The sequence below is a fragment of the Malania oleifera genome, chromosome 10, assembly GCF_029873635.1.
Source record: "Malania oleifera isolate guangnan ecotype guangnan chromosome 10, ASM2987363v1, whole genome shotgun sequence".
Taxonomy (NCBI): Eukaryota; Viridiplantae; Streptophyta; class Magnoliopsida; order Santalales; family Ximeniaceae; genus Malania; species Malania oleifera.
Genome location: NC_080426.1, coordinates 39,051,945 through 39,078,262, shown reverse-complemented (window position 1 = coordinate 39,078,262; position 26,318 = coordinate 39,051,945). Strand labels below are relative to the sequence as shown.

At 36.7% G+C, this 26,318-nt stretch overlaps 1 protein-coding gene across 1 annotated transcript; it reads left to right on the top strand.

Moving 5' to 3' along the window:
* Window positions 1–24,535: 24,535 nt before the first annotated feature.
* LOC131165743 (zinc finger protein ZAT4-like) lies at window positions 24,536–26,113 on the top strand. The gene has a single exon (XM_058123768.1). It carries the CDS (start codon window positions 24,542–24,544, stop codon window positions 25,973–25,975), a length of 1,434 nt encoding a protein of 477 aa, XP_057979751.1. The 5' UTR covers window positions 24,536–24,541; the 3' UTR covers window positions 25,976–26,113.
* The last annotated feature ends 205 nt before the right edge of the window (window positions 26,114–26,318 follow it).

The window sequence follows — 26,318 nt, the reverse complement described above, 5'->3', positions numbered from 1 at the left end:
ATTGGTATACATGATCAGGATACTTATGATTTTCAAAATCGGGAGATTATTATGCATACACTTCTTCATTAATATAGCCATTTAAGAATCTACTTTTAACATCAATTTGATACAATTTAAAGTTCGTAAAAGTGGCACAAGAGAGCAACATACGAATGACTTCCATTCTAGCAACAGGAGCGTAGGTTTCATCAAAATCTATTCCCTTTTCCTAATTATATCTTTGGGTAACTAGTCTAGCCTTGTTCCTAGTAACTAACCCATTTTCATCCTTCTTATTTCTATACACCCATTTGGTTCCAATAAATGTATGATCATTAGGCCTAGGAACTAGGGTCCACACTTTGCTTCTCTCAAACTGGTTAAGTTCTTCTTGCATAGACATCACCCCAAGACTCATCTTCTATGACTTTCTTAATGTTTTTGGGTTCTTCCTGAGATAAGAAAGCAAAATGGCTAACTAGGTTTCTTAAAGAGGATCGGGTTGCTACACTACATGAAGGTTCACCTACGATTTGATCTAAAGGGTGGTTCCTAATGAATTTCCAATCCCTAGGCAGCTCTAGAACCTCACTTTTATTTTTATTATCTTCAAATGATTTATCATTTATTTTTGAATTTTCATTCACATTGTTTTCAAAAGATAGCTTGTCTAAGAATTTTCTAATATCAATATAATCTTCATCATCTTTCTTAGAAAATGAATTAGATTCATCAAATACAACATGAATAGATTCAATGACAATTAAAGTTCTCTTGTTAAACACTCTATGTAACGACCTGAAGAATAATGGTATTTAAATAATAAAAAGAAAGAGAAATGGAAACCGGAAACAGAAGGACGTGTTCGTCGACGACATTGCATTTTAAAAAGGATAATCCCAAGAAATTTTTCAGCTCCTTGTCGACGAATATAGGGGACTCGTCGATGAGGGTATAATAGAAGATCGTCAATGAGGATAGGATTCGTAGACAAAATCTCTACAGGACTCGTCGACGAGGTGACGTGTAAAAACTAAAAAAAAAAAAAAGATATAACAGATTAGTGGATTGATTTCCAAAAAGAAATAATAATAATAATAATAATAATAATTAATTAATTAATCAGATTTAAAAGAAAATGAAAAAAAATTAATTAAAATTTATTTTTATTTTATTAATAAAATATATTATTATTAATATTAATTAAATATATATTTATTATTATTATTATTATTATTATTATTATTATATACCTTCCTGAAGGATCTGAATCCTTCAGGAAGGATTATTTTAAATTGAAAGCCCCCCCACCTTATCTTCTATCTTCTTCTTCTTCTTCTTCTTCTTCTTCTTTATTTATTTATTTATTTTTTCTTCTTCCTGCAACCTGCAATCTCTCTCTCTCTCCTTACGTTCTCTCTCCCTTTCTCCTCGATTTCGTGATGGATTTTCACCCGATCGAAAATCCGAAGATACCACTGGACTCCATTTACTGCTGCCGTCATTTCTACCGAAGCGAATTGGTGGTAGGAGCGGCGTAAGCGTATTCCCTGGGGTAAGCCATTTTCCCCTTTTTCTTTAATTTCTTGCAAAATATAAGTCCAATTGACGAACGGACACCACCACGAGAATCTAGGGATGATTCTCTACAAGTCTAGTGGGACGGAATTCTCGTGGGAGTGTCGGGCCAAAACCCCAAATTTAGGGTGCGGCGATTATTAAGGGGCTTATTTTTAATTAATTAGCATTAATTTAGAAATTTTAAAATATTAAGCATCTAGGATTGAAGTAGGATTTCTAGAATTTATGGCCCGATGAGCGCCGTGGGTCTAAGTTTGGGACCCGCAGGCAAAATTTAAAAAATTAAGTAGGGATATTAAATAATAGTTTAAACATTAATTTGAGGTATATGGAGCCGAAGGAAGGCTAGATGAGTATTATTTTGAAGAAATAGATTAATTAATCTGGGGAAAAATGTAAATTTCAGGAGTTGAATTTCGGGCGCTAAGGGCGTAGGATTTGAGTCCTAAGGAATTTCTCAATAGCCAGGTAAGGGAATGAACTAAAGTAGTAATTTTCCATACAAATTATTATTGATTATGAGTAAATTTATTTTCAGAAAAACATATGTTATATTGTGTATTACGAATGAAATGTACGATTGGGAAAATACTGTTATGATGATTAAAATGTATATGTATGTATGAGATGTAAGTAATTCATGATTTTAGAATATGAAGTATGACTTTTAACAGCATATGTGTGACATGAATATTATTTTGTGTGAAATGTATTATGATGTGAAAGATTTTACGAACAAAGCATGATTTCAGGTATTATGAAAATATGAGTTATGTTGTGATGGTTTTGACGATTATGTGATAAATGATGTATTTTCAGAATATATATACCTGAAACAATTTTGGCGCGAGGCCATATATTTATGTTATCGGCACGAGGCCGTATTTATGTTTTTGGCGTGAGGCCATATATTTATGTTATCGGCACGAGGCCGTATTTATGTTATTGGCGTAAGGCCATGTATTTATGTTATCAGCATGAGGCCGTATTTATGTTATTGGCACGAGGCTGTATTTATGTTATTGGCGCGAGGCCACGTATTTATGTTTTCGGCACGAGGCCGTAATTACTATATTTTCGGCACGAGACCGTAATGATGTTATATATATGATCATGTATTATGTTATCACCGCCAGGATGTTAGTTTAGTTCAGTTTAGGGGCTCGGTACCGTAGCTATATGTGTAGATCAGATATCTACGTCAGATTAGTGCTAACCATCCCACGAGGGGATGGGAGATGGATAGTCGATGTGGCTTTCAGTAGAGTGTGGACGTCCACCTGGAAGTCCAGACTAGGGTGTGGTGGGCTCATCGTACTTACAAACATATTTGATTCGGTAGTGGTCTGCCAGCCATTGTCGGGTCCTGCCTTCGGGCTGCACAACCCGTCATGGGGGGTAATACATGACACCAGCTAGCTATTCATCCTGTGTTTGTTTTCAGTACCACAGTTATAACAAATGATTTTATGAATGATATGCATTATTAACAGATGTGAAAATATATGTTTACCCAGTACGATATGATGATGTTTATTGAATTATGAAATGTACTATATACGTATAAATGCATTAAATATTCATGTTGCCACACAGTTGTATTTAATTTATTTTCCCTTACTAAGAAGTGTCTCACCCCCAAACTTAATTAATTTTTCAGGAGCCCCTGAGAGACCGGCGAGTCAGGGCCACCGTTGAGCTAGTGAGGTTACCTTGTGAGAAGGGTAAGATTTTGTAATAGGGTCAGAATTATTTTGTGTTTGACCCTAGAGATATTTTGATGTATGTGAGGATGTATAGAATGCTCTGGTATTATGTTTTATGATTGGATGTTTGAGATTTTATGTTTACTACTGCTAGGTTTTCCGCTGTGTTTGATAGGTGTCCTCGCTACCCACGGGTTCGGGTTGACCATTTTATTTATTATGTGATATTTTATGTTAAGAAATTGAGGGACGTTACATGACGTGTCTCGTCGATGAGGAAATACCGAGGGGATGATTTTAAGGTTTCTGAATTTCATCGACGAAGGGGAGAGTTCGTCGACAAATTTTCTCTTGGCCTCATCGACGAGGTGACGTGGCTCGTCAATGAAGGCCACAGTTTAAATAGGCCTAAAATTCATTTTTGGTCGAAATTTCCTATGCAAAACCACTCTCTCTCTTACCCTACGATTTCTCCTCCTTCTCACTAAGATTTTGGGTTAGATCTCCGCCGATTCGATGATCTGAAGACACCACGATGCTCCTAGGAAAGTTCTCTGCAAGTCTGCCAGAGTGAATCATCGGTGGGGCTGAGTTGGAAACCATTTTAAATCCAGAGTAAGACTTTCTACTCAGTATTTGGTTAATTGACAGTTATAGAAAGTGATATACGTGTAGAAATACTGAACTTTAGCTCTGGAAAATTCTGTTTTCAGGGTGTTGAATAAGGAATCCTGTGGGTGCATGACATATTTTCTTATTGGCTTCTCAGGAATCAGGTAAGGGGATAAACTAAGCTAGTATTAAAATAAATATATTTATATATGATTTATATTTGAGAAAATATTGTTAAAAATGATGGTATTTTAAATATGCGGAAAACCTGTTCAGTGTGGCATGAGTAGAAATTGTTATGAAATACTGTTTTCTGGAAATGTGATTATGATACGGATTTTTATAATGGAAAATCAGCATATGAGCTGAGATTTTTATATATGTTTGCTGGCGTATGGGTCGAGCTATGTGTATGATTTGCCAGCGTACGAGCTGTGCCATGGATATGATTTGCTAGCGTATGGGCTGTGCTATGTGTATGATTTGCAAGCGTACGGGTCGAGCTATGGTGAAATGTGAAATATTGGCGTACGAGCCGATGATTTTCATGATATACATATATATGCAAAATGATATGATTGATCTGATAATTAATGATATGAGATATCCATGTATCACAGTTTCAGTATATGTTATATGATATCAGAACCTGGTTGGCTTGGTCTAGGCTAGCACTTACATGGTACCGTTGCTATGTGTCCATGGTCATCATGATCATGATATCTGTGTTAACGGCTCTGTATGGAGTGGTGTGAGATTGGATGGTCGATGTGGTTTTTAAGAAGTGTGTGAGCGCTCCTGGTGTACAAATCAGGTCTGGCAGACCCATCAGACTTACAAATTGAACTTTTGACTTGGCAGTGGTCGGCCAACCATTGTCAGGTCCCACCTTCGAGCCACACAACCCAGTCATGTGGGGGTTATACATGATAATAGTCAGGTAACCTACCAGGAATGTTTTTGTATTATTATTATATGAGATGAAATATGTTTATGAAAATGTAGTATGTTCTTCCATGTTTTGATGATATATATGTTTTCCCAGATTTGACAAAACAGTTACTGAATATGTTCTGTATGGTATATGTATAACACAAAATACTTATGTTGTCACACACTGGTATTAGTTTATTTCCCTTACTGAGAGGTGTCTCATCCCAAAATTTTATAAACGTTTCAGGAGCCATAAATAGGAGAGCGGAAAAAGCCTCATTGATCTAGTGCTGTTTGCCTACCCTATTTAAAGGGTAAGTTTTAGTAGAGACAGTTGAATTTTGTGGGAAATGTCCCTAGATCTTGTTTTTGGGATGTATATACTGAAATACAGTGGATATAGTGACTTTGGTATTTATGGTAATGTGATGGATGTTTTCGTATTTATAATATTGTGATTGTATGTTTCCTGCTGCTTAGGCTTCCGTTATGTGTTCTGATGTATCCCTGGTACCCACGGGTCCAGGTGGATTATGATCTGCTGAGTTGAGTTTTGTGATATTGATTTTATTATAAAAATAAAAAATGTGAAAATTAAGCAGGTCGTCACACTCTATTAAGTGAATAATCTAGGAAAATACCTTCATCAGATTTAGAATCAAATTTCCCTAGTTGTTCATTATCTCTAAACACAAAGCATTTACAACTAAAAATATGAAAATAGGAAATATTAGGTCTATGGCTGTTCCATATTTCTTAGGGTGTTCTATTAAGAGATGGCTTGATTAGAACCCTATTCATTACATAATATGTAGTTCTAACTACTTCAGCCTAGAAATATTTAGGTAGCTTATGTTCATTTAGCATTGTCCTAACCATTTCTTGTAATGACTTATTCTTTCTTTCTACCGCACCATTTTGTTGAGGGGTCCTAGGTATAGAAAAGTTGTGTAATATCCCCTCCAGGTCACAATAATTTTCTATGCCATCGTTTTTGAATTCAGTGCCTCTATCACTTTTTATATGAGTTATCTTATAGTGTTGGAATTGGTGTATTCCCAAAAGGGGGGTAAATTGGGTATTTAAAATTTATTCCTAGGTTTAGCTAATCCAACAGCAGTATTTCACAACCTAGGGTGTCTTTCTATACACTCATAAACCCAAATGCGCAGATAATATACAAAATTAAATTATGTTCAACATTCACAATATATCGAATATAACATACACGTGCGGGAATATAAAGTGCTGGAAATATAAAGTACATGCACAATATGTTATCGAGGTTCAACCATTACTGCCTACATCCCCGCCTTGGCTCACAAGTATAGGGATTCCACTAAAAGCACACTTCAAGGGTGGAGCGGCACTGTTTACAACGAGGTCAATTAACGGGGCTGACCTCAACCTACAACCGTACCTTACTCGGATGGTGCACCTAACTTTTCTGACCGGGTTTAAGCCAATTCGGGACTATTCAACAGGACTAGTCTCCCTCTTCAGGCCTATGCGTGGAATACAAAGATATAATAATTTACGTACAAACAAATGCTTCTTACACAAGCAGATATGTACCACTATGCACAATATAATCAATGCACATCAAACAAATAGGAACTATAGGCTCAGTGCAATTTTTGTGCTAACACTCAAAGTAATGTCTATATTCAATCAAACACAAAAAGTGTATCAATAAGATAATCTTTGAACCAATATATAGATGCAAATCTTAATAACGATTTAGGGTTTCAAGTATTTTCACCAAGGTAATCAAAATATTTCCAAAAAATATTTTCTCAATATTCAAGCACAAGAGATATTTGAAAAATGAGTTTGTGAAAAAGATTTTGCGCACTCAAAAATCACAAGCTCAATGAGTCTTGCAATGAGGATGCAAATACTCACTAGCTACAAGATTTTTCCCACACACTGATTTATCAAATAAAATCAAGGGAAAAATCTTGTGCTCAACTCTCAATCTGAAAATCAAATACAATGAATATAATGAGAGTATCCTAGCAATATAGAACAATGAATAACTACTCAAATAACTCTCACAAAGATTGGTTATGATTATGTGAGAGACTATAAGTAATTTGGCTTCCAAAATGTGTAGTATGAGCAAATGGGAGTATAAAAGGTTTGAGAGGATTTTAGTTAATCCTATTTGCTAATCCCTACTTAATCAGGGAAAATGAGGACATATATATAGATATGCCCAAAATTTTGACCGTTGGGGACATAGGGGTAATTTTGGAAAATGTTTAATGAGGGTTAATAAGATTAACAACGTTTTAACCTCGGTAAAATCTGAGCAACTCGAGAGGGTTGGTTGACCATTTTTATGGTTCGATCAACCGAGGTGCTCAGTTCAATTGACCAGGAAGTTGGGATTTCCCACGTGTCAGTTCGGTCGACTAGGGCATTGTAGTTCATTTTATGGTTGGTCAACCAACTGGTCAAACTTTTGACCCTTCAAAACTTCAGTCGACCAAAGTTCTTTGTGTGTTAGGGTTCGGTTGACCGAACACACCAAACTTGTGCAATTCAGCCCTATTCTTCTTATAAAGTCACCCCTATTCACATGATAATTAATTCTAAGACTATGGGGACTTTTCATGTGATAACTTGGGACCTAAAGTCAGTCTATGGTCTTTTAGATTTTTAATTTATCCCAAAAATCCAGTGTCGGTCGACCAAAGGTCTTTCTAAGGTCTTAAGCTTATAGTTCTACATGCATGATATGCAGATTATTACAAACCTTTTTGAATTTAAATATTGCAGACCCGAATATGAAAATACAATAAGTAAATATACTGAAGTCTTCATTCTTCTTCAAATTGCCACATGCCATCAATATGATCTTGCTAGTATTATCCTGTACACAAACTTGATAGACATTAAATACCGGAGTATTTGTCATAATCAAAACAGGGTATGACCTATAGGGTCAACATATAACCTTTTTTCATTTTGAATTCTCCTACATAGCTTAGTAAACTGTTCCCATGATTCATTTTTATGTGAGAGAAATAGCACCGATGTGAACCTAGAATAATCATCAATAATAACAAAGGCATATAATTTTCCACCTAAACTTTACTTTGAATTAGGACCAAATAAATCTAAGTGAAGCATTTCAAGTGGTCTAGTGGTAGATATGAATTTCTTTTTCTTAAAGCTTGATTTTGTTTGCTTACCCATTTGACATGCATCCCAGATTTTACCTTTTACAAATGGTGTTTTAGGTAAGCCTTTCACTAAGTCCTTTCTTACTAGTTTTGACAACAAATCCATGCTAGCATGTCCTAAGCGTTTATGCCATAACCAACTAGTTTCATTTATTACTGAAAAACAGGTTACTTGTTGCCAAGCTAGATTATCAAAAGTAGTAGTATATACATTTTCATGGCGATCTGGAGTGAACGAAATTTCATTATTTGATTTACTTTCAACTATGCATTTATCATTTTCAAATGATACCCTATAGCCTTTATCACATAATTGACTGAAACTCAACAAATTATGTTTCAATCCATCAACCAATAGCACATTATCAATAACAACAGAAGGTTCCTTACCAACCTTACCTACACCGGTGATTCATCCCCTTCCATTGTCTGTGAATGTCACGTATCCAACTTTGGGATTAATGGATGTGAACTTAGCTTTGTCATCGGTCATATGTCGTGAGCACCCACTACCCAGGTTCCACTTGTCCTTGTAAGAGGAGGACCTCAAGCATACCTGCAAAAATATCTACGTAACTAACGCTGGTCCCCAAATTCTATTGGGTCCAAAGGGGTTAGTTCCTGATTCACCTTTCACTCTCCACACCCTTTTAATTTTTACATGCTTGTTTCTAACTGGATAGTTAGACTAAATGTGACCAATTTGTTTGCATTTAAAACATATCAATCGACACCGAGGATCTTTAGGTGGAATTTGGGAGTTTGATTTTTGAGTAAAATGTCCCAAATACAGATTAGGTATTCTCATATTTTCAATACCATTAAATCCAAAATCCTCTTTACTAAGAGAGTTTCTTTGAGCCCCAAGGAGTTTTTCAAAATTGCGATGGCCCTTAGTGAATTTATAAATAATCTTGGAGTTAATCTCCAATCTTCTTTCATGTTCAACCATTTTCACATTCTTCTCTTAGCCAAGCAGAATGAACAGATTTTCCCATTTCAGCACGCCTTGAATAATTTTCACATTTCTTTTTTAAAAAATCATTTTCCGTGGTAATTTTATTTAGAAATTTTGTCACACGAATATATTCATATTACAATTATTTATAAGTAGGCACGCTATCAGAATCACAATCATCATCATCAGAGTAATATAAAGATAAGGAGTAGGAAGACAATACCTCATCATCATGTGCCATCAAGCACAGGTTAGCAACCTCTAAATCACTACGGTCTGAATTTGAATCACTGCTACTTAGTTTATCCCACGAGGTACCTGCTTTCATGGTTTTCTTCTTCTTCTTGGACTCCTTTTTCAGCAATGGGCAATTTGGTTTGATATGCCTGACCTTGTTGCAATTATAGCACGTGGGAACATTTAATTTTTCTTTTATTTTACTAGACTCTCCCTTCTCAAATGCAGACTCTCTATAATTTTTGTATGGTCTACTGTTCTTCCTAAAGAACCTGCTAAATTTTCTAGTAAGCATAGCCACGCCATCTTCAGATTCAGGTTCACTGCACTCACTAGAAGTATTAGTAGACGTTTTTAATGTAGTCACCTTTTTCATCCTATTGTGCTCATCAAGTCTTTCATTAATAGCTAACTCATAGGTGATAAGTGAACCTATCTATTCATCTAATGACATAGCCTTAAGGTCTCTACCCTCAGATATGGTCGTAGCCTTTGCTTCCCAAATAGGTGGCAAACCCCTAAGGACTTTCCTAATCATCTCATATGTAGGATAGGTCTTACCTAATGCATGCACTGAATTAATGATTTGTGTGAATCTAGTATACATGCTCTGAATGGACTCACTAGTGTTCATCCTAAATGCTTTATACTCACTGGTCAACATATCAATCCTACTATCTTTTACATCTCTAGTACCCTTATATGTGACCTTTAACTTATTCCATATCTCCTTAGTAGATGAACATGTCATAACTCTGTTAAATTCATTCACATCAAGACCACAATACAGATTATTCATGGTAGTAGCATTTAAACTAACAGTTTTCATATCATCATCAGTATATTCTTCCTCAGTTTTAGGTACTCTAGTCTCACCTTCAGTTTTCATAAGAACATAATTTCCCTTAGAGACAACTCTCCACACCTTCCATTCAATAATTTGAAGATAGACGCGCATCCTTTATTTCCAAAACGTGTAATTGACACCATTGAAAATTGGAGGGTGGGTGGAAAAGGGTCCCTTAGGGCAAGGGGTTACAGTACTATGAGCCATCTAGATCTTTTGCAAAATAACTATTAAGTCTAAGTAACTAGACCCTGATACCAATTGTTAGTTTTACTATAATCCCAAGAGGGGGGGGGGGGGTGAATTGGTATTTTAAAAATTAATCCCCTAGGTCAATCCACTAGCAACAGTTTTACACATATCTAAGGTGAATCTAGCACATATAAAATAAATTAATATACATTCAGCTGAAATTAAACTGCACAAGTGAACTAACTAATCATGCACAATAAAGCAATAAATAGAGACGATACCAGAAATGTTATCAAGGTTTAGCAAACTACTTACGTCCCTGCCTTGGCTCACAAGTATAAGGATTACATTATAGGCTCACTTAAGGGGCGGAGCAGCACCTAAATACAACCAGGTCAATTAGCACAGGGCTGACCTCAATCTACACAACCAATCCTTCCGGGTTGGATTACCGCCCCCTTAGGCCATGCGTGGAATACAATAGTATTTCAATACAAATAGGGTACAGTGATTGTGCTTCTCAATCAAGCAGATATGTACCAATATAATCAACACACTACTAAATGATAAGATATGACAAGCTCAGTGTAGTCTTAATATCTACTCTTGAAGATTAATGCAAGTATGACAATCAGTATGTGAGAGTGTGTATGTGATAGGATTTTTGTGTCAAGATAATAGTATCAATCACAGTGCAACAACAAATATCTCAAGCACACTTCAAAAATCTTCAAAAAATATTTTTCTCAAAATAAACCATGACTTACTTGAAAAATGTGCAACTCGGAAGCTATTCAAAGTATAGGAGTTCTGTCGTATAATATTCAACCCAAGGGCTAGATCGTCTCCTCAAGGAATGCGATTTAATCTCAAATTTTACATTTTTCCAATTGAAATTAATAAGTTACTAAACTCAGTTCAGTTTGGGGTTTTCAATATTGTTTGAGATTTCCTTTTGACAAATTAAACGAACACACAAATTGAACTCTAATCCTAGGATGCACTGAATTAAATAATAGAACGAAAAACCTACATCTAATCAGACAGACATCGAAACACATGTTAAACTTCGAAATAGAAACTAAAGATGCTAACTTTAACACATAATTAAAATATGCAATAATGAAACTCACACAAACACAAATGCAAACGATAACAACTAAACCTTTAACAAAATCAAGAACTTGAATCAAGACCAAACTTAAATGCAAATACAAACAAAATTTTAACGCTTAAACAACTCAAACGATAACTGATCACAATAAAAACAAAAAACATTAATAAGGCTAACGCTAAACTAATCGAGCTTCAATCAAAAATTAAATTTTTAGAAGGATAACTAATTTAATTTCTAAAAACAAAAACAATTTTTTTCTTTCTGGATTTTATTCTTTTTTTTTTAACCAAACCGGACCTCATTAAACTAATTAAATAACTCGAAGCATTAATTAAAATTTAATGCAAAAGTTAATTGAGAGAAAGTAAATAGATAAATACTTTAATAATAATAAAAATCCTAACAATATTCAAAGTTTAAAATTTTAAATAAATTTCAATACAAATTTAACAATAGTCAACTAAGTAATAATAAAGAAAAAGAAAAAAGAAAAGATGAGAGAGAGAGAGAGAGAGAGAGAGAGAGAGAGAGAGAGAGAGAGAGAGAGAGAGAGAGAGAGAGAGAGAGAGAGAAGTGGCCATGGCTATCTAGTTGCAGTTGGGAAGAGTGTGGCTGGCTAGAGATGGTGAGGCTATAGTAGGAAAGGTGGCTTCGGGTGTGGCTTGGCTAGTGTGTGGCAGCAAGGTGGTTGAGGAGCCTTTCTTGAGGTGGTGCTGGTGTTGTAGTGGGTTGGCATTTAGGTGTGGAGTAGCAGCAAATGGAGAGACTTTCTCCAGTAGCAGCATCCGCAGTACGGTAGCAGAAGAAGTCTCGTAGCTTTCTCGAGCAGCAAGTGGAATACTCAGGTTGGCTAGCCCGCAAATAGCAGAGCAACCTTGGACTTGGCAGCAGCTTTTGTTTTGGGGGGGGGGCTTCACGGGATGCTGGCAGCACTTGCAGCAAGCAGTAGAGTAAGGGTTGTAGGGAAAAGGTATAAAAAAGAAGAGAAAGAGGAGAAGAGAAAATGGAAGAAGAGGGAAGGAGAGGGAGAGAAACCGAGAGCGAACTGGGAAAGGGAGATTAGGAATAGTGAGAGAGAGGAAGGAAAGGGAAGGGTGCCAGTGCTCTTGGCTTGTTGGGAAAAGAGGAGATATAAGGGGAGGGGGAGAGAGACCTACCCTACGACCCGTGAGAGAGGCCCGTCAAAGAAAACCCGACCCGGCCTGCATGGCTGGATCACATCAAATTTACATGTGTATTATTATTTTTTTTCTCTTTTTGCTTTTTTTTTTCCCTCAATTTTCTCTCTGCGAACAAGGCCAATTTTGACCCTCCTGGAGCCTGCTTCTTTCAAATATAAATACACGGAAGTTGTATATAATCTTCTCATCCTTCTCTAGAATTTCAAATCGTCTCGATCGAAGCTCTGACGGAAAAGTTATGCATGAATTACGAACTAATGCTGGTTTTAGCTCCCAATAATTGGGAATTGAATTACACATATAAGCCCTAATGCACAAACTAAAATGCCTAATTACGCAGTTTAAGCGTGTAATCACACCCCCAACTAACGTTTTGCTAGTCCCTAACAAATAACATGAATGAATTTCAAGATGGAGTTCACAATTACTAACTCTAGCAAAAATGAAATTAATGTCCATGCAACACAATCCTACCGTTTCACATATAGGAATATAACTGAATTTTAGACAAGCTCGTTCATATTCAATGCAAACAACTCCGAAGCACGTCACTCATGTAAGTTTCATCATTATATAGCATTTAAAACTAGTATACTCACATGAAGTTAACGAGCAACACAATTCAGAGTTAATGCGGTCATATAAGTTCGAGTATAAACAGGTAAAATATCGAGGTGTGTGTGATGTGTGTGACTCAGTACACCTATGATACCAGTGGACACCTACAAAATGGTCATTTTGACTCGACCTAACTGGTATACCCTGAAGAACACTCAAAAAGAGTGAGTTCACTCATCATATGTGAGGAGGAGTTCGCGATCAAACATCCCACATATTGAAAGGAACAAACGCTAAGTATATGGAGTGGACTAGTTTGAGAAGGATCTAACCTTTCTATGAGGTGTCAGGCCATTTACGCTAGCATCTTCTCACGTACTCGCCATGTCCAACTGAGACCACTCTAGATCAACTCATTCACAAACTTGACGTGAATGCATCTAAGGCATTAAACGTTTGAAGAATCTTCATGTGTGGAGAACATGTGTCGTGTCCTTGAATTTTTTTGTGGTATTTCTGTGGAGCAGGCATTAGCATTTTATTTCATGTGCATTTCTATTTCTTATTCTTTCTTCTGCTCATTCTTCAGTTTCTGTATTTTCTTAGTCAATTAGTACAATCATTACACTTCTTTTATTATTTTCATACCACCAATGGGAATTAAGCTCAAATAGTAGTCCATGAACTAAATCTATCTCTAGGGGTGGCTCAGCTTTCACATCTTGAGTAGGCTACAAGACCTAAGTTTTTATCTCCCCACTAAATGTCACCTTTAGGCTAGCAAATAAAAAATAGAGACTAGTGTACAAGTAATCGTCCAGAAGAAAAGAGAACTGAGTTCCGTGAACTCTGATTTGATTTTAACACTCAAAAGGATGATAAATAGCTCAAGGATATCTCACGAGGTGTCATAGTTGCCACGGGTGTTCTCTCAGTGCTCACGAGGAACCCTAAGTGCAACGAATCACGTGAATGTGTCTATTTAGCCTCATAAGATGCCCTGTAAATACAAGAAATTATATAGGCAGATTAACACGAGTGTACTACCAATAAATTCTTCATGGAGTTACAAAGTCATATAAAGAGAAACTACACATAAATGACTCAAGTGTATAATTCTCAGGTTATATGCAAGTATGTGAAGGGTATAAGTCAGTGTTCATCATGGCATAATCGTTTATCATCAATGCTCTTTCTTTCTTTCTTTCTTTCTTTCTTTTTGACTTTTTTTATTTTTTATTTTTTTTATTTTTAATATAAAACCCAGTATGTATACGTGCACAGTATCATATGCAAATGCTCACCCCCCCCCCCCCCAAAACTAAAACATTGTCCTCAATGTGAAAGTATAGGGGAATAGAAACTATGCATGAGTGTACAAACTAATTGAACATCACTACCAACTAATGTGATAGAAAAAGAAAAGAAAAGGGCAAATAAAAACAAATAAACCGAAAATAAATAAAAAATAAAAAAAAAACAGTAAAATAGAAAGGTTAGAGGACTTCCCTACGGTCTTGCAAAAGCAAGACCTCTTTATTGGGATCGAATGGGATCGTGGGAGGTTTGAGCTGCTGTTCCTTAACCATGATGCTGTTATCATTCGTTGGATCGACCAGTTCTACTGTGCCGTGGGAATGAGCATGTTCAATGATACATGAGCCACAATGGGATCTCAGCTTCCAAGGAAACAGACGGTATCTAGAGTTGTAGAGAGGGTCTTGCTAATTTGGGAAGGGTTGTTTATCATTGAGTTTATGCAGCACCTTCTACTTCTTCTCTAAGCGGTCCTTGTCATAGAATTTCCCCTTGGATTCCGTAAGCGCATACACTTACAACTTTCTTAACCATATGGCATTATCAAGTAAAAAGTCAATCTGTTTTATGATCCAAATACGTAACGCAGAATTTTAATAGGTACATAAGATGCCTTACCATAAATCAATCTGTACGGAGTCATCCCTGAAATTTTCTTGATTACAAATTAGTAAGCCTAGCGCGCATCAACCAATTTTTCAAACTAGGTTTTTCGGTTAGGGCAACCCGTCTGTTCAAATATGATCTTGATTTCTGAAAAGAACTGTCACTTATCCTGCATTGGTGTTTGATTGGTGGAAAAGTAGTTCACAATATCATCAACCTGAGGGCTTCCTGACATGTCGGTGATAGGGTAGATGATGTCTAACATGGTCAACTCTGGTGGTCTCCATCGCACATCACAGATCGGTATTGCATCTATCTCTGTGGACTGCCCCTCCGATTCAAGTAACGTGCTAATCCAGGGAACTTTTCCATCAATTATCTCAAGTTGTTCGGGAGCTTCATTCTCAAATGCACCGTCAGGACCAAATGCTGAAAATAGCTCCAACATATCCAAGTCATCCACCATATCTAATGCGTGTACTTCCGAATCATCACACCCAGTCGGCGTCTTATTAAACACGTTCATCTCTAGTGTCATATTTCCAAACATGAGCTTGAGTACTCCGCTTCGACAGTTAATCAAGGCATTAGAAGTAGCAAGGAATGGTTGGCCAAGAATAACAGGGACCTGATATATGGTGGAAACAAGTTGTTCATGTCCAGAACAATGAAGTCCATTGGGTAGTAAAATTTGTCAACTTGAATTAATACATCCTCAACGACACCTTGTGGAGCTTATATGGATCTGTCTGCTAACTGTAGCATCATAGTAGTCTTCTTCAACTCACCTAAACCCAGTTGTTCATATATCGAAAATGGGAGTAGGTTCACATTACTCCCCAAATCAAGTAGAGCTCTCCCAATACGAGATTCAATAATCATGATCGAAATAGTGGGAGAACCAGGGTCTTTAAGTTTTGCAGAGTCTGACTTAATTGCAACACACTAACCTGTTCAGCCAAGAAAGCCTTTTTCTTCACATTCAATTTCCTTTTTACTATACATAGGTCATTTAGAAAATTTTCATATGTAGGGATTTGTTGTATGGCCTCTAGAAGTGGAATATTGAACTTCACCTGTTTGAATATTTCTTGGATCTCAGTGTGATACTTATTCTTTTGACCAGATGTCAACAATTGAGGATAGGGTACCACAGATTGATACTCCTTGACCGGATCATTCTTCTTATTATCTGACTTTGTTAAACTTGAGTTGGCTTCATCTGATTTTTCTCTTTCCTCATCTGTCTCATCTATCACTTCAGGTGTTGGAGTGACTATATGTTAATCAGTGGGCATTTTAGGATGGGCAACTTCTTTTCCACTTTGCAAGGTAATAACTACCTTAACTGACTTAAAAGCAACCTATGAAACATTGTGCACTAGTTGCTGTTGCTGTCTATATATCTGGGGATTAGGCTGAGGTTGTGTTGGAAATTGCCCTTTTTCCAAGGTATTCAGCTGTGTACTCATCTTGTTCATGGCATTTCTCAATTCTCCGTTGGTCGTAACATGAAGTTGCATGAATTGCTGGAGCATGTTTGCCATTTGCGCCGTGCTATCTTCAGGAGATTTCTTTGCTAGAATAGGAGTTAGAGTTGGTTGAAATCCTGATGGTGCGTAGCTTTGAGAAATCTATTGCGGCTGATACTGCGGATGAGGAGCTGCAACTGGGTGATATGTCGGTTGCGAAGGTGGTGCATAAGGTTGAGAAACTTGCTGATACCTCGAGGATGATGGACCGGGCTAATAATTTTTCCATGAGAGGTTCGGATGATTCCGCCATCCTGGGTTATAAGTGTTCGAAAATGGCTGATTCTGCATTTTGTTGACTCAATTTCCTTTGATTATCTGTACTATTAATTTCCTGTCATGCCTGGTTCTTTGGGGAAAAATTGTTTTCTTAGACTAATATTAGATGGGATTGTGACTTTTGAGACTATTCCTAAAGCTAATCTTTCAAATATCATAAGCTATAGAATCCCAGTAACTCATGCTTCCATGTTTTAATGGTTAGTGCTGTTGAAAAGAAATTAAAATGATAAGAAAATAACAATGACATAGTTGGAAAATGGAGTTGGGAGAGACATTGACTATGTGATCTTTAAGAGGATTTGCACCCCCTATATGTAAGACTGGTGCAGGATTTCCAACAATTAGAATTTAGATTTTGGATTTCATTTATTTTTAATTCATGGGGGAATGTTATTAAGCTTAAAAAAAAAAATCTTTCTCATGGACTTAATGGTGTAAGGTAAACATCTTTTATATTTATTTAATTTAATGTTCATGTACTTGTGAATTAATTAGGATATTATTATTGATGATTAGCTTGTTATAAGAAATTTGGCAATTGATATCTGAGCCAATTTCCTAAAATCATCCATAGTTGTGAGCATGAAAAAAATTAATTTTTTTTTCTGTTTTAACATTTCAAATTAATGGATGTATGTTATGATAATTTTTTAGCAACTAATCAAATTTTTATAACAATTTTGATTGACATGGACTAAATATAAGTTTAGAAGCTCTTGGTCATGAGCAGTCTCATATGTTTTGTTTCCAAAAAAAAATTTGAGCGCTTTTATTGATGAAGAACGGGCTATAGTCAAGTGATAATATTTTATAAAAATTGAAGTTGTAGTTCTGACATTATCCTCCATATCGCTTGTATAACGTGGTTTTTGTGTTTTGCCCAATTCCCTTATCCCTTATTATGATCAAAATTTTAACTTTTGTAGAGTTTTACGAAAGTAAAATTTGTAGATAATTGTTAATATATTTATTCTAAGAGTATCGATATCATTTGTAATATAAATAATTATTATTGGATTATGACAATCTTCTTTTAATGAAGTTATTACGAACAATGAATAATTCGTAAAGTAACTTAAGGAGTCTGACAATTTCAACTACTATCGTGATTTAATGAGACAAAAAGTAAATGACTATCAAGTGGATATATAGCTTTAAGTGTTACAATACTTTAATAAGCATATTTATTAATGACATTTAAGATAAAGAAAAATAATGGTCAGAAAAGGAGTTGGTTGTTAAATTTTGTAGCTCATAACTAAGCTTAGGGACATTTCCTTTATAGAGGTCAAACTCCGGGCACCCTAAAATAATATTATTTATTATTTTATTATTTTTAGATGAACGAGGTTTAGATAAAGCTTTTTTAAACCGGTTTCTAAAATAGTTGCCCAAAAAATCAGCCCTACTTATGAATAAGTGTGAGAAATTGTCTAACTAAAGGGTTGATTCCTTGTACATAGATGAACTAATCCATGCTAGGGTTTACAAATGTGCAAACTAATGCATAAATAGGCTTCCTACAACATAGTTTTTGCATTTATTATATTAATTTTTTTTTTCTTGTTATCCTAAAAGGGATATCTTGATTATGACTTGAGACTTCGCACTTTCATGTTAAAAGATAGTATGAATATTATGTTATTGACTCTGAATGTTTGATTTGCTAGCATGCTGCATATCCTGTTCTGGATGCTTCCATTTTATTCTTTGGAGTTCATGATGGACATGGAGGTAAGAATCGGGAGGTTCAGGTACTCTTATAGTGGGGTGGATGGTGATGGCTATATCAATGATTCTTTATCTAGTTTACCCGGAGTTTCTTTTCAAAATTGATTTGAAATGCGATAAGTCTGCCCATGTAGACAAAATGAATTTTAGTCTTTCATCTGATAGGTTGTCGCTTATAGTTAAGATATGATTTAAATATTAGTTTATTTCGCTTGAATCTTGATGCCCTTCTTGCGGTCATTAATATTGCATCCACAAGAAGGGCATCAAGATTCAAGAGAAATAAAATTAATATTTAAATCATACATTAACTATAAGTGACAACCTATCAGATGAAAGACAAAAATTCATTTTGTCTGCATGGGCAGGCTTATCGCATTTCAAATCAATTTTGAAAAGAAACTCCAGGTAAACTAGATAAAGAATCGTTGATGCAGCCACCACCATCCACAGCCTCGTCATCCTTCTCTGTCATACGAGACCTCATTGTCCTTCAACACCCTCAATGACCTCGTCGTCTGCTCCATCACCATCAAGGTCGAGGATTCTAAAGTTGGGCCCTAGATTACAGATTGAGCCTTATTGTTCGAGAACTTCGCCCTCGAGGATGACGCTGCAGCAAGCCATAGCTGCCCAAGCTGCTATGGTTTCTCACTGTCGAAGCTCGCATCACCATCACTACTAATTGTCCAATTTAAATTTGAATTTATATAATATATTTGTATTTGAATTTGAATTTGTATAATATATTTGTATTTTTATTTAAATTTGAATTTGAATTTTGAATTTGTATAATGTATTTGTATTTAAATTTGAATTTGTATAGTATATTTGTATTTGAATTTGAATTTGAATTTGTATAATATATTTGTATTTTTATTTAAATTTGAATTTGAATTTTGAATAATTTATGAATTTTTTAGAAATTATGGTTTAATGTTACGTATACGAAAATGTAATTATAGATTTTTACAGAAATTAATAATTGGAAAAAAATTAATTTAAAATTATTAGTGACAATTTTAAAACCGTCACTACTAATTGTCCAATTTAAGTATTAGTGAAGGTTTCAAAACCGTCACTAATAATTGTCTTTTTTTTTAAAGAGTTTTAGTGAAGGTTTTCAAACTGTCACTAATAATATAGTAATAATGACGGTTTTAGAGTATTAGTGACGGTTTGAAAATCGTCACTAATAGTTGCCTGTGAGCAATAGTGACGGTTTTAGAGTATTAGTAACGGTTTGAAAACCGTCAGTAATAGTTGCCTGTAAGCAATAGTGACGGTTTTCAAACCGTCACTAATAATAGAGCATTAGTGATAATTTTAAAACCGTCACTAATACTATGACTTTAGTGACGATTTTTCATCGATCCGGTGTAGAATTTATAGTGACGGACTTAGGTTTTTTAGTGACGGTTTTAATCCATCACTAATACTCTATTATTAGTGACGGTTTCAAAAATTCGTCACCAATAAGTATTAGTAATGGCAGATATAGCGATAGTTCAAAACCGTCACTAATACTCACAAAACCGTCACTAATACTATTAGTGACGATTTTGTGATTATTAGTGACGGTTTTGAACCATCACCAATAACCTTATTTTTTGTAGTGTAAAATGTGATATAGCGTCGGCAGTGGTATGAGGAAGTCGTTATATCGTACTTGATATAACCGTCATATAACGTTGGCAATGGTATAAGGAGATTTTTATATGGGCGTTTATATTGGGAGGTAAACATTGATAATGGTATGAGGAGGTTGTTTACCTATTTACCATAAATGGAGTGTTTGCTTTGTAACCTGTGTGGATTGGTTAGTCCCGTGTGGATGTGTATGATGTGTGTGTGTGTAGAGTCATGTGTGGACAATTACATGATATGTGGATGTAAACCCTGTGTGGGTATGATTGAAGAGTGTATGATTATCCTATGTGGATTGGTTGTGATGTGCATATATGTGTGGGGTTCTATGAAATGAATGTTGTTGGTTACGTGTGACTTTAATTAATTAAGCATTTAGGGTAAAGTAGATTACTCCACCTAAGGGCTTGCTAAGAAAGGCGAGTATTCTGGTAATTATTTGTGGATACCAAAGTAGAGGGAAGCCACTTGTATGAGTGAGTGACCTTCCTTTTTCTTGGTGACTTTACCTATATACATAACCCGAGGGCTTACTGAGAAAGGTGAGTGCCCTAGTGTTAGTACTAGAGCTAAGGGAATCTACTTGTATGGGTAGGTGGACTTCCCTATTCTCAGGAATAATCAGTAAAATATTTATGTATGTGAGCATGTGATTGAATGACAGGATGTTGACCATGGTATGATTATGAACGCGATATTTTGGCTACTAGTGGATCATGAATGTGATTGTATGGATATTTTAATTATATAAACACTTTAGCCACACAATGTTATAAATTATTTCTTCCTTATTGAGAGGTGTCTCACCCCATCGATGATTTAATCTTTTCAGATTATCCAGGAGATCGAACTTAGATAGCTCCAGGGTGGGGTAGTTTTGTGAGTTGAATATATTAGAACAGATATGTATTTTACTTTATGTTTACTATATTTTAATTTTGCTTTTGTAATATGAAGAATGAGATTGTAATTATGGATCGACATATGTAAATATAGAACTCTGGTATTATGTTCGAGGTTATTTTATTATTTCCGCTACGTGAATGGTATCAGAGACATGTGTTGGTCTCACAACACTCTGGGGCCCACGCGGCGAGTTCAGAGCGTCATAGTTGACACTCCAGTTGAACTTAATGCACATCTGACTCCCTTAGGGAGGAGGGGGGGGGGGGTGGGAAACCATTGTCTAATCCCTCTCTTTACATATACTTGGTTGGCAGTCTAGTTTATCTCACTATCACTCGTCTAGGCATCTCCTATGTTGTTCACCAGGTGAGCCAGTATCTGTTTGTTGCAGGTTCGACTCACTATGTTGTTGTTCGACGCATTCTTCGATATCTGAAGGGCGCTCTCTGATGCTGATTGGGCAGGAGATCCCACTGATTGTAGGTCCATCACTGGTTATTGTTTTTTTCTTGGCACTTCTCTGATTTCTTAGCGAAGTAAGAAACAAATCCTTGTGGCTCGCTCTAATACTGAAGTAGAATATCGTGCCCTTGCTAATACCACATTTGAGCTCCTTTGGCTACGATGGCTTCTCAAGGACTTAGGTGTGTCCACATCCTCTGCTACTCCTCTTTATTGTGACAATCAAAGTGCCATTCACATTGCTCACAATGATGTCTTCCATGAATGGACTAAACACATCGAGATTGATTGTCATTTTATCCGTTATCATCTTGTCCATGGTGCTCTCAAGCTCTTTTCAATTTCTTCTAAAAATCGGTTTACATGCAGATATCTTCACCATGTCACATCCTAAGGGACGTCATCGTGCTTTGATTGACAACCTCAAGCTGGTCTCCCATCCACCTTGAGTTTGAAGGGGGCTGTTAACGTGTATTAGGCTTTAGGCTGAAGTTCAGCCCTTATTTACTTGTACTACACTCTCATTACTTGTACTGCACTTGTACTGCTTGTACTACACTCTTAATACTTGTACTGCACTCTATTTACTTATACAGCACACCGTGCCTCCTACATAAATAGACACCCATGCATACTTTTAAATACAATAAATACAATAATACTTGTTCAATATTTCTAACAGAATCTTTTAATTAAAACTTAGGTTGCTCATGCCATCATCATTCAAAGAACAATTTGGGGCAATACTAAATTCAAAGGCAAAGTCAAAAAATTCAGAAACTCATTCCCCAATACTATTGCATGGGAAGTTTGGAAGAAAAGGAATCAAAGAAATTTTTCAAGGAAAATACTTTTAGCCCATAACATCGGAAGGGTATTTTAAGCAGCCTCTTCTTTTGAGTATATCTTGTTTTACCTTCTCTTCAATGTTTGGAATAATTTTTTTTTTTTTTTTTTTTTTTGTCTTTTTCACCTTCTACGAGTTCTTAATCTACCTTAATAGGGTCTGTACTGCCTATATTTCATAGTTCATCTTTAGTACAACCTCAAAGCTTCTTGCTTCAAGAATGAAAGCTCACATTTTTTAAAATAATAATAATAATAATAATAATAAAATTCTCGTACCTTTAAAAGACAAAAGAAATTTTCCTGCGTCAATTTTCAACTTGCATTAAAAAATGAGTCTCCCAACTAAATCAAGGCCCTAATTAAATGACATTAATGAAAATGTAGCATTCACGAGCGCCCCATATGCATCACTCCCACCACCATTGCTCGTATAGCCTTATCAGTTGACAGTTGTTATCACTCTCTTTCAAAACTGGCAACAATAAAATGTATTTCACTCTCACGCAATTTTCACTTCAAATTGAACTATACTTTTAGTTGATTTAGCTTCATGACATGCAAAATAAAACAACATTTAAATTTAATAATGAAAGGAAAGAGACTATCATAATCTATTTTTGTATAGAAAATAAAATAAAATAATATTATACTAAATATCCCCTGAATTGCAGCGATGATACAGATGTTGTAACACTTATTTTTCAATTATTATTACATTAAATTTATCGTGAAGCTTTTTAAACTCAAATAGGAATAATATGAAAAGCTAAATAATTGTTTTAGCTTCTTGTACTCCTCTAATATTTTAATCCAAGATGAGAAGATGTGTGTGTGTTTCCTAAGTAACCGATTAAATTTAATGTAAATCAAACTCTTCATGTCAAAGGAACTTATTAAATTTTATTAATCCCACCCTATCAAGTCAAAAGTTGTATGAAAAGACAGAGAAAAATCTAAAATAATATTGCAAGAATAACATTAATTAATTAAGGTCAATTGTACAATATAATTGAATACTCACTAGTAGTATATATGGGTTTGGGCTGTCCATGAAATTTACACGCATCGAATGTGATTCTCACCGTGCCACATTATTATTTTTTAATGCGAATGAAATGACATATACTCACATTTATGTGGAATATGTTAACGCAAGAGATAGTTGTAAATTATACGTGTCTATTATCCCTATTTCATGCAAGTTGTTGCCTCGTAAATCACACTTCACTTTCAAGCTAGCTATAGCGCAAATGATGATAATCACATCTAAGCCTAATAATGGGGTCTCTTGAAGAGTAGATAAAATAAAAGAAAATAATTCAAAAAGGGAGAAAAGGGGTATAATTAATTTATTAATTAATTAATGAGAGAAATTAATAATATTGGTGTAAAAAAAGAATGTGTGGAAAAGCAGGGTGAACCAACCGACAGACAAGGGGGAAGGAGGAGGGATGAGCATGTTTGGGTTTCTTGGCTTGGAATTGAAGGGATATGAATAGGTTGGCAGTTAGAACCACTCTTTCTTTCACTCCCCACTACCACTAGTACTCAACGGAGGAACGTAAATCACTCCCACCTCATGAGCGCCATCCATCCTCCTCTCATTTTCTTTTTATCCATTGTTAATTAATTTATTAATCCACTCCCACCACGTCAAGTAATTAATTACTCCATTGAAATTATATACAATATATTAATCATGGATATGATGCAATCATCCACCGCCGTCCGTTGCTCACTTTGACCGGCGGCGCCACCCCCTTCACCACAAGCCTAGAGGTCGTAGAAAAAGTCTTTCCCCCTCTCACCCTCCCTCCACTTGTCACCACTTACACTCCCAGCTCTCTCAACACTTCTCCCTCTCTCTCTCTCTCTCTCTCTCTCTCTCTCTCTCTCCCTCTCTCTCTCTCTCTCATCCACAATAAACCAATACTCCAACTAAAAACTAGGACTGAACGAACCTCTTCTCACCATACAACTCAACCACAACTTCTACTACAAGAACGAACTCCCCTTCTCCTTTTTCATTCCCCTAATTTCCACTTCACATACTTTCTCTCTCTCTCTCTCTCTCTCTCTCTCTCTCTCTCTCTCTCTCTCTCAAAATTTAGTTTATGGCTTTGATGGTAGACAATCAGCAGTCGAATTTCAAACACTTTTGCAGAATTTGCAAGAAGGGTTTTGGGTGTGGAAGAGCTCTGGGGGGGCACATGAGAGCTCATGGGATCGGTGACGAGGGCGGCCACATCGACGATGAAGATCCCGTCAGCGATTGGGAGGACAAGCTCGGCGGGGGGGATCCGCCTAGCAACAAGCGCATGTACGCCCTCCGCACAAACCCTAATCGGCTCAAGAGCTGCCGGGTGTGCGAGAACTGCGGCAAGGAATTCTTGTCCTGGAAATCCTTCTTGGAGCACGGGAAGTGCAGCTCGGACGACGCCGAGTCGCTCGTGTCGTCCCCAGGTTCGGACGGCGAGGAGGGCGTCGGGCGGAGAGGCTGCGGGTGGTCCAAAAGGAAGCGGTCCCTGAGGGCTAAAGTGGGCAACTTCAACTCGAATTGCCCGTCCAGCGAGGAGGAAGACCTTGCCAACTGTTTGATGATGTTGTCTAACGCCACCGTGGATCCCATGGTAGCGGAGCCCGAGGAGTCTTGTGCCTCCGCGAGCAAGGAAGAAGAGCGGCGAGCGCACCCCCTGGGGTTCGCCGCTGCAATGTCTTGTCGGGTCCCGGCCGACAAGGCCAAGGGGGTGGCCAAAGGACTCTTCGAGTGCAAGGCGTGCAAGAAAGTGTTCAATTCCCACCAAGCATTGGGCGGGCATAGGGCCAGCCACAAGAAGGTTAAAGGGTGTTTCGCGGCGCGATTGGATCGCCTCGACGACAGCCTGGCCGACGAAGATGTGATCACGCAGGAGGAGTTCTTCGCACCGTCGAAATCCGCGATGCTGCAATTCGAGCACGGTTCGAGTGCGGCATTCGCACTCGCTTCAAAGAGAAAATCGAAGGTGCACGAATGCTCGATCTGCCACCGGGTCTTCTCGTCGGGGCAAGCTCTAGGAGGACACAAGAGGTGTCATTGGATCACTTCCAATTCACCAGAAACATCTTCCTTAGCTAAGCTCAACCAGTTACAAGATCAAATAGAGCAAGTCCAGCAAAGGCCCAAGTTCATCAACAAACCCGAACCGCTGGATCTCAATCTGCCTGCGCCGGTCGACGACATGGCGGGCGGCTTAAGGCGGGATCCTGTGAACCCGTTGAGCTTCGAAGTTTCGACGGAAATCTACCTACAATCATGGATGGGCGTCGACGCCGACGCCAAAGAAAAAGAAGACAAAGATAACTACCATCACTACCAAAAGGATATTGAAGAAGATCAGAACAACAATAATAGTAACACATCAATGCACAATAATGTGGATGATGAAGCAGACAGTAAGGTGAAGTTAGCAAAGCTAAGTGAGCTAAAGGACATGAGCACGAGTGGTGGTTCCTCTCCATGGTTGCAGGTGGGGATTGGTTCAACCACTGATATTGGAGCTGACTGTTAGATTTTTTTTTTTTTTCAATTTTTTTTCCTTCTTGGAAGGAAAGTGAGGATTAATTTTTCTCAGTAAACTATTGTATCGAGAAACTGTAATTAAACAGATTCAAAAAGCTCATAATTCATTATTGTTTTTCATTCTTTTACCCAATTTCTTGGTTGTAATTTTTGGTGAGGGTCTTCAGAATTGAAGCACTCCCATCTGCATTTCCTGACACGATTTCAGGTAAATGTTCTGAAATAAAAAGATATAATTATTATTGGACTGGGAAACAGCAAAAGAGGATTTCTTAATTTGCATGTCCCTGTTAGCATGCTTAATTTGCTGAGCTTGTCACGACCAAACTTCA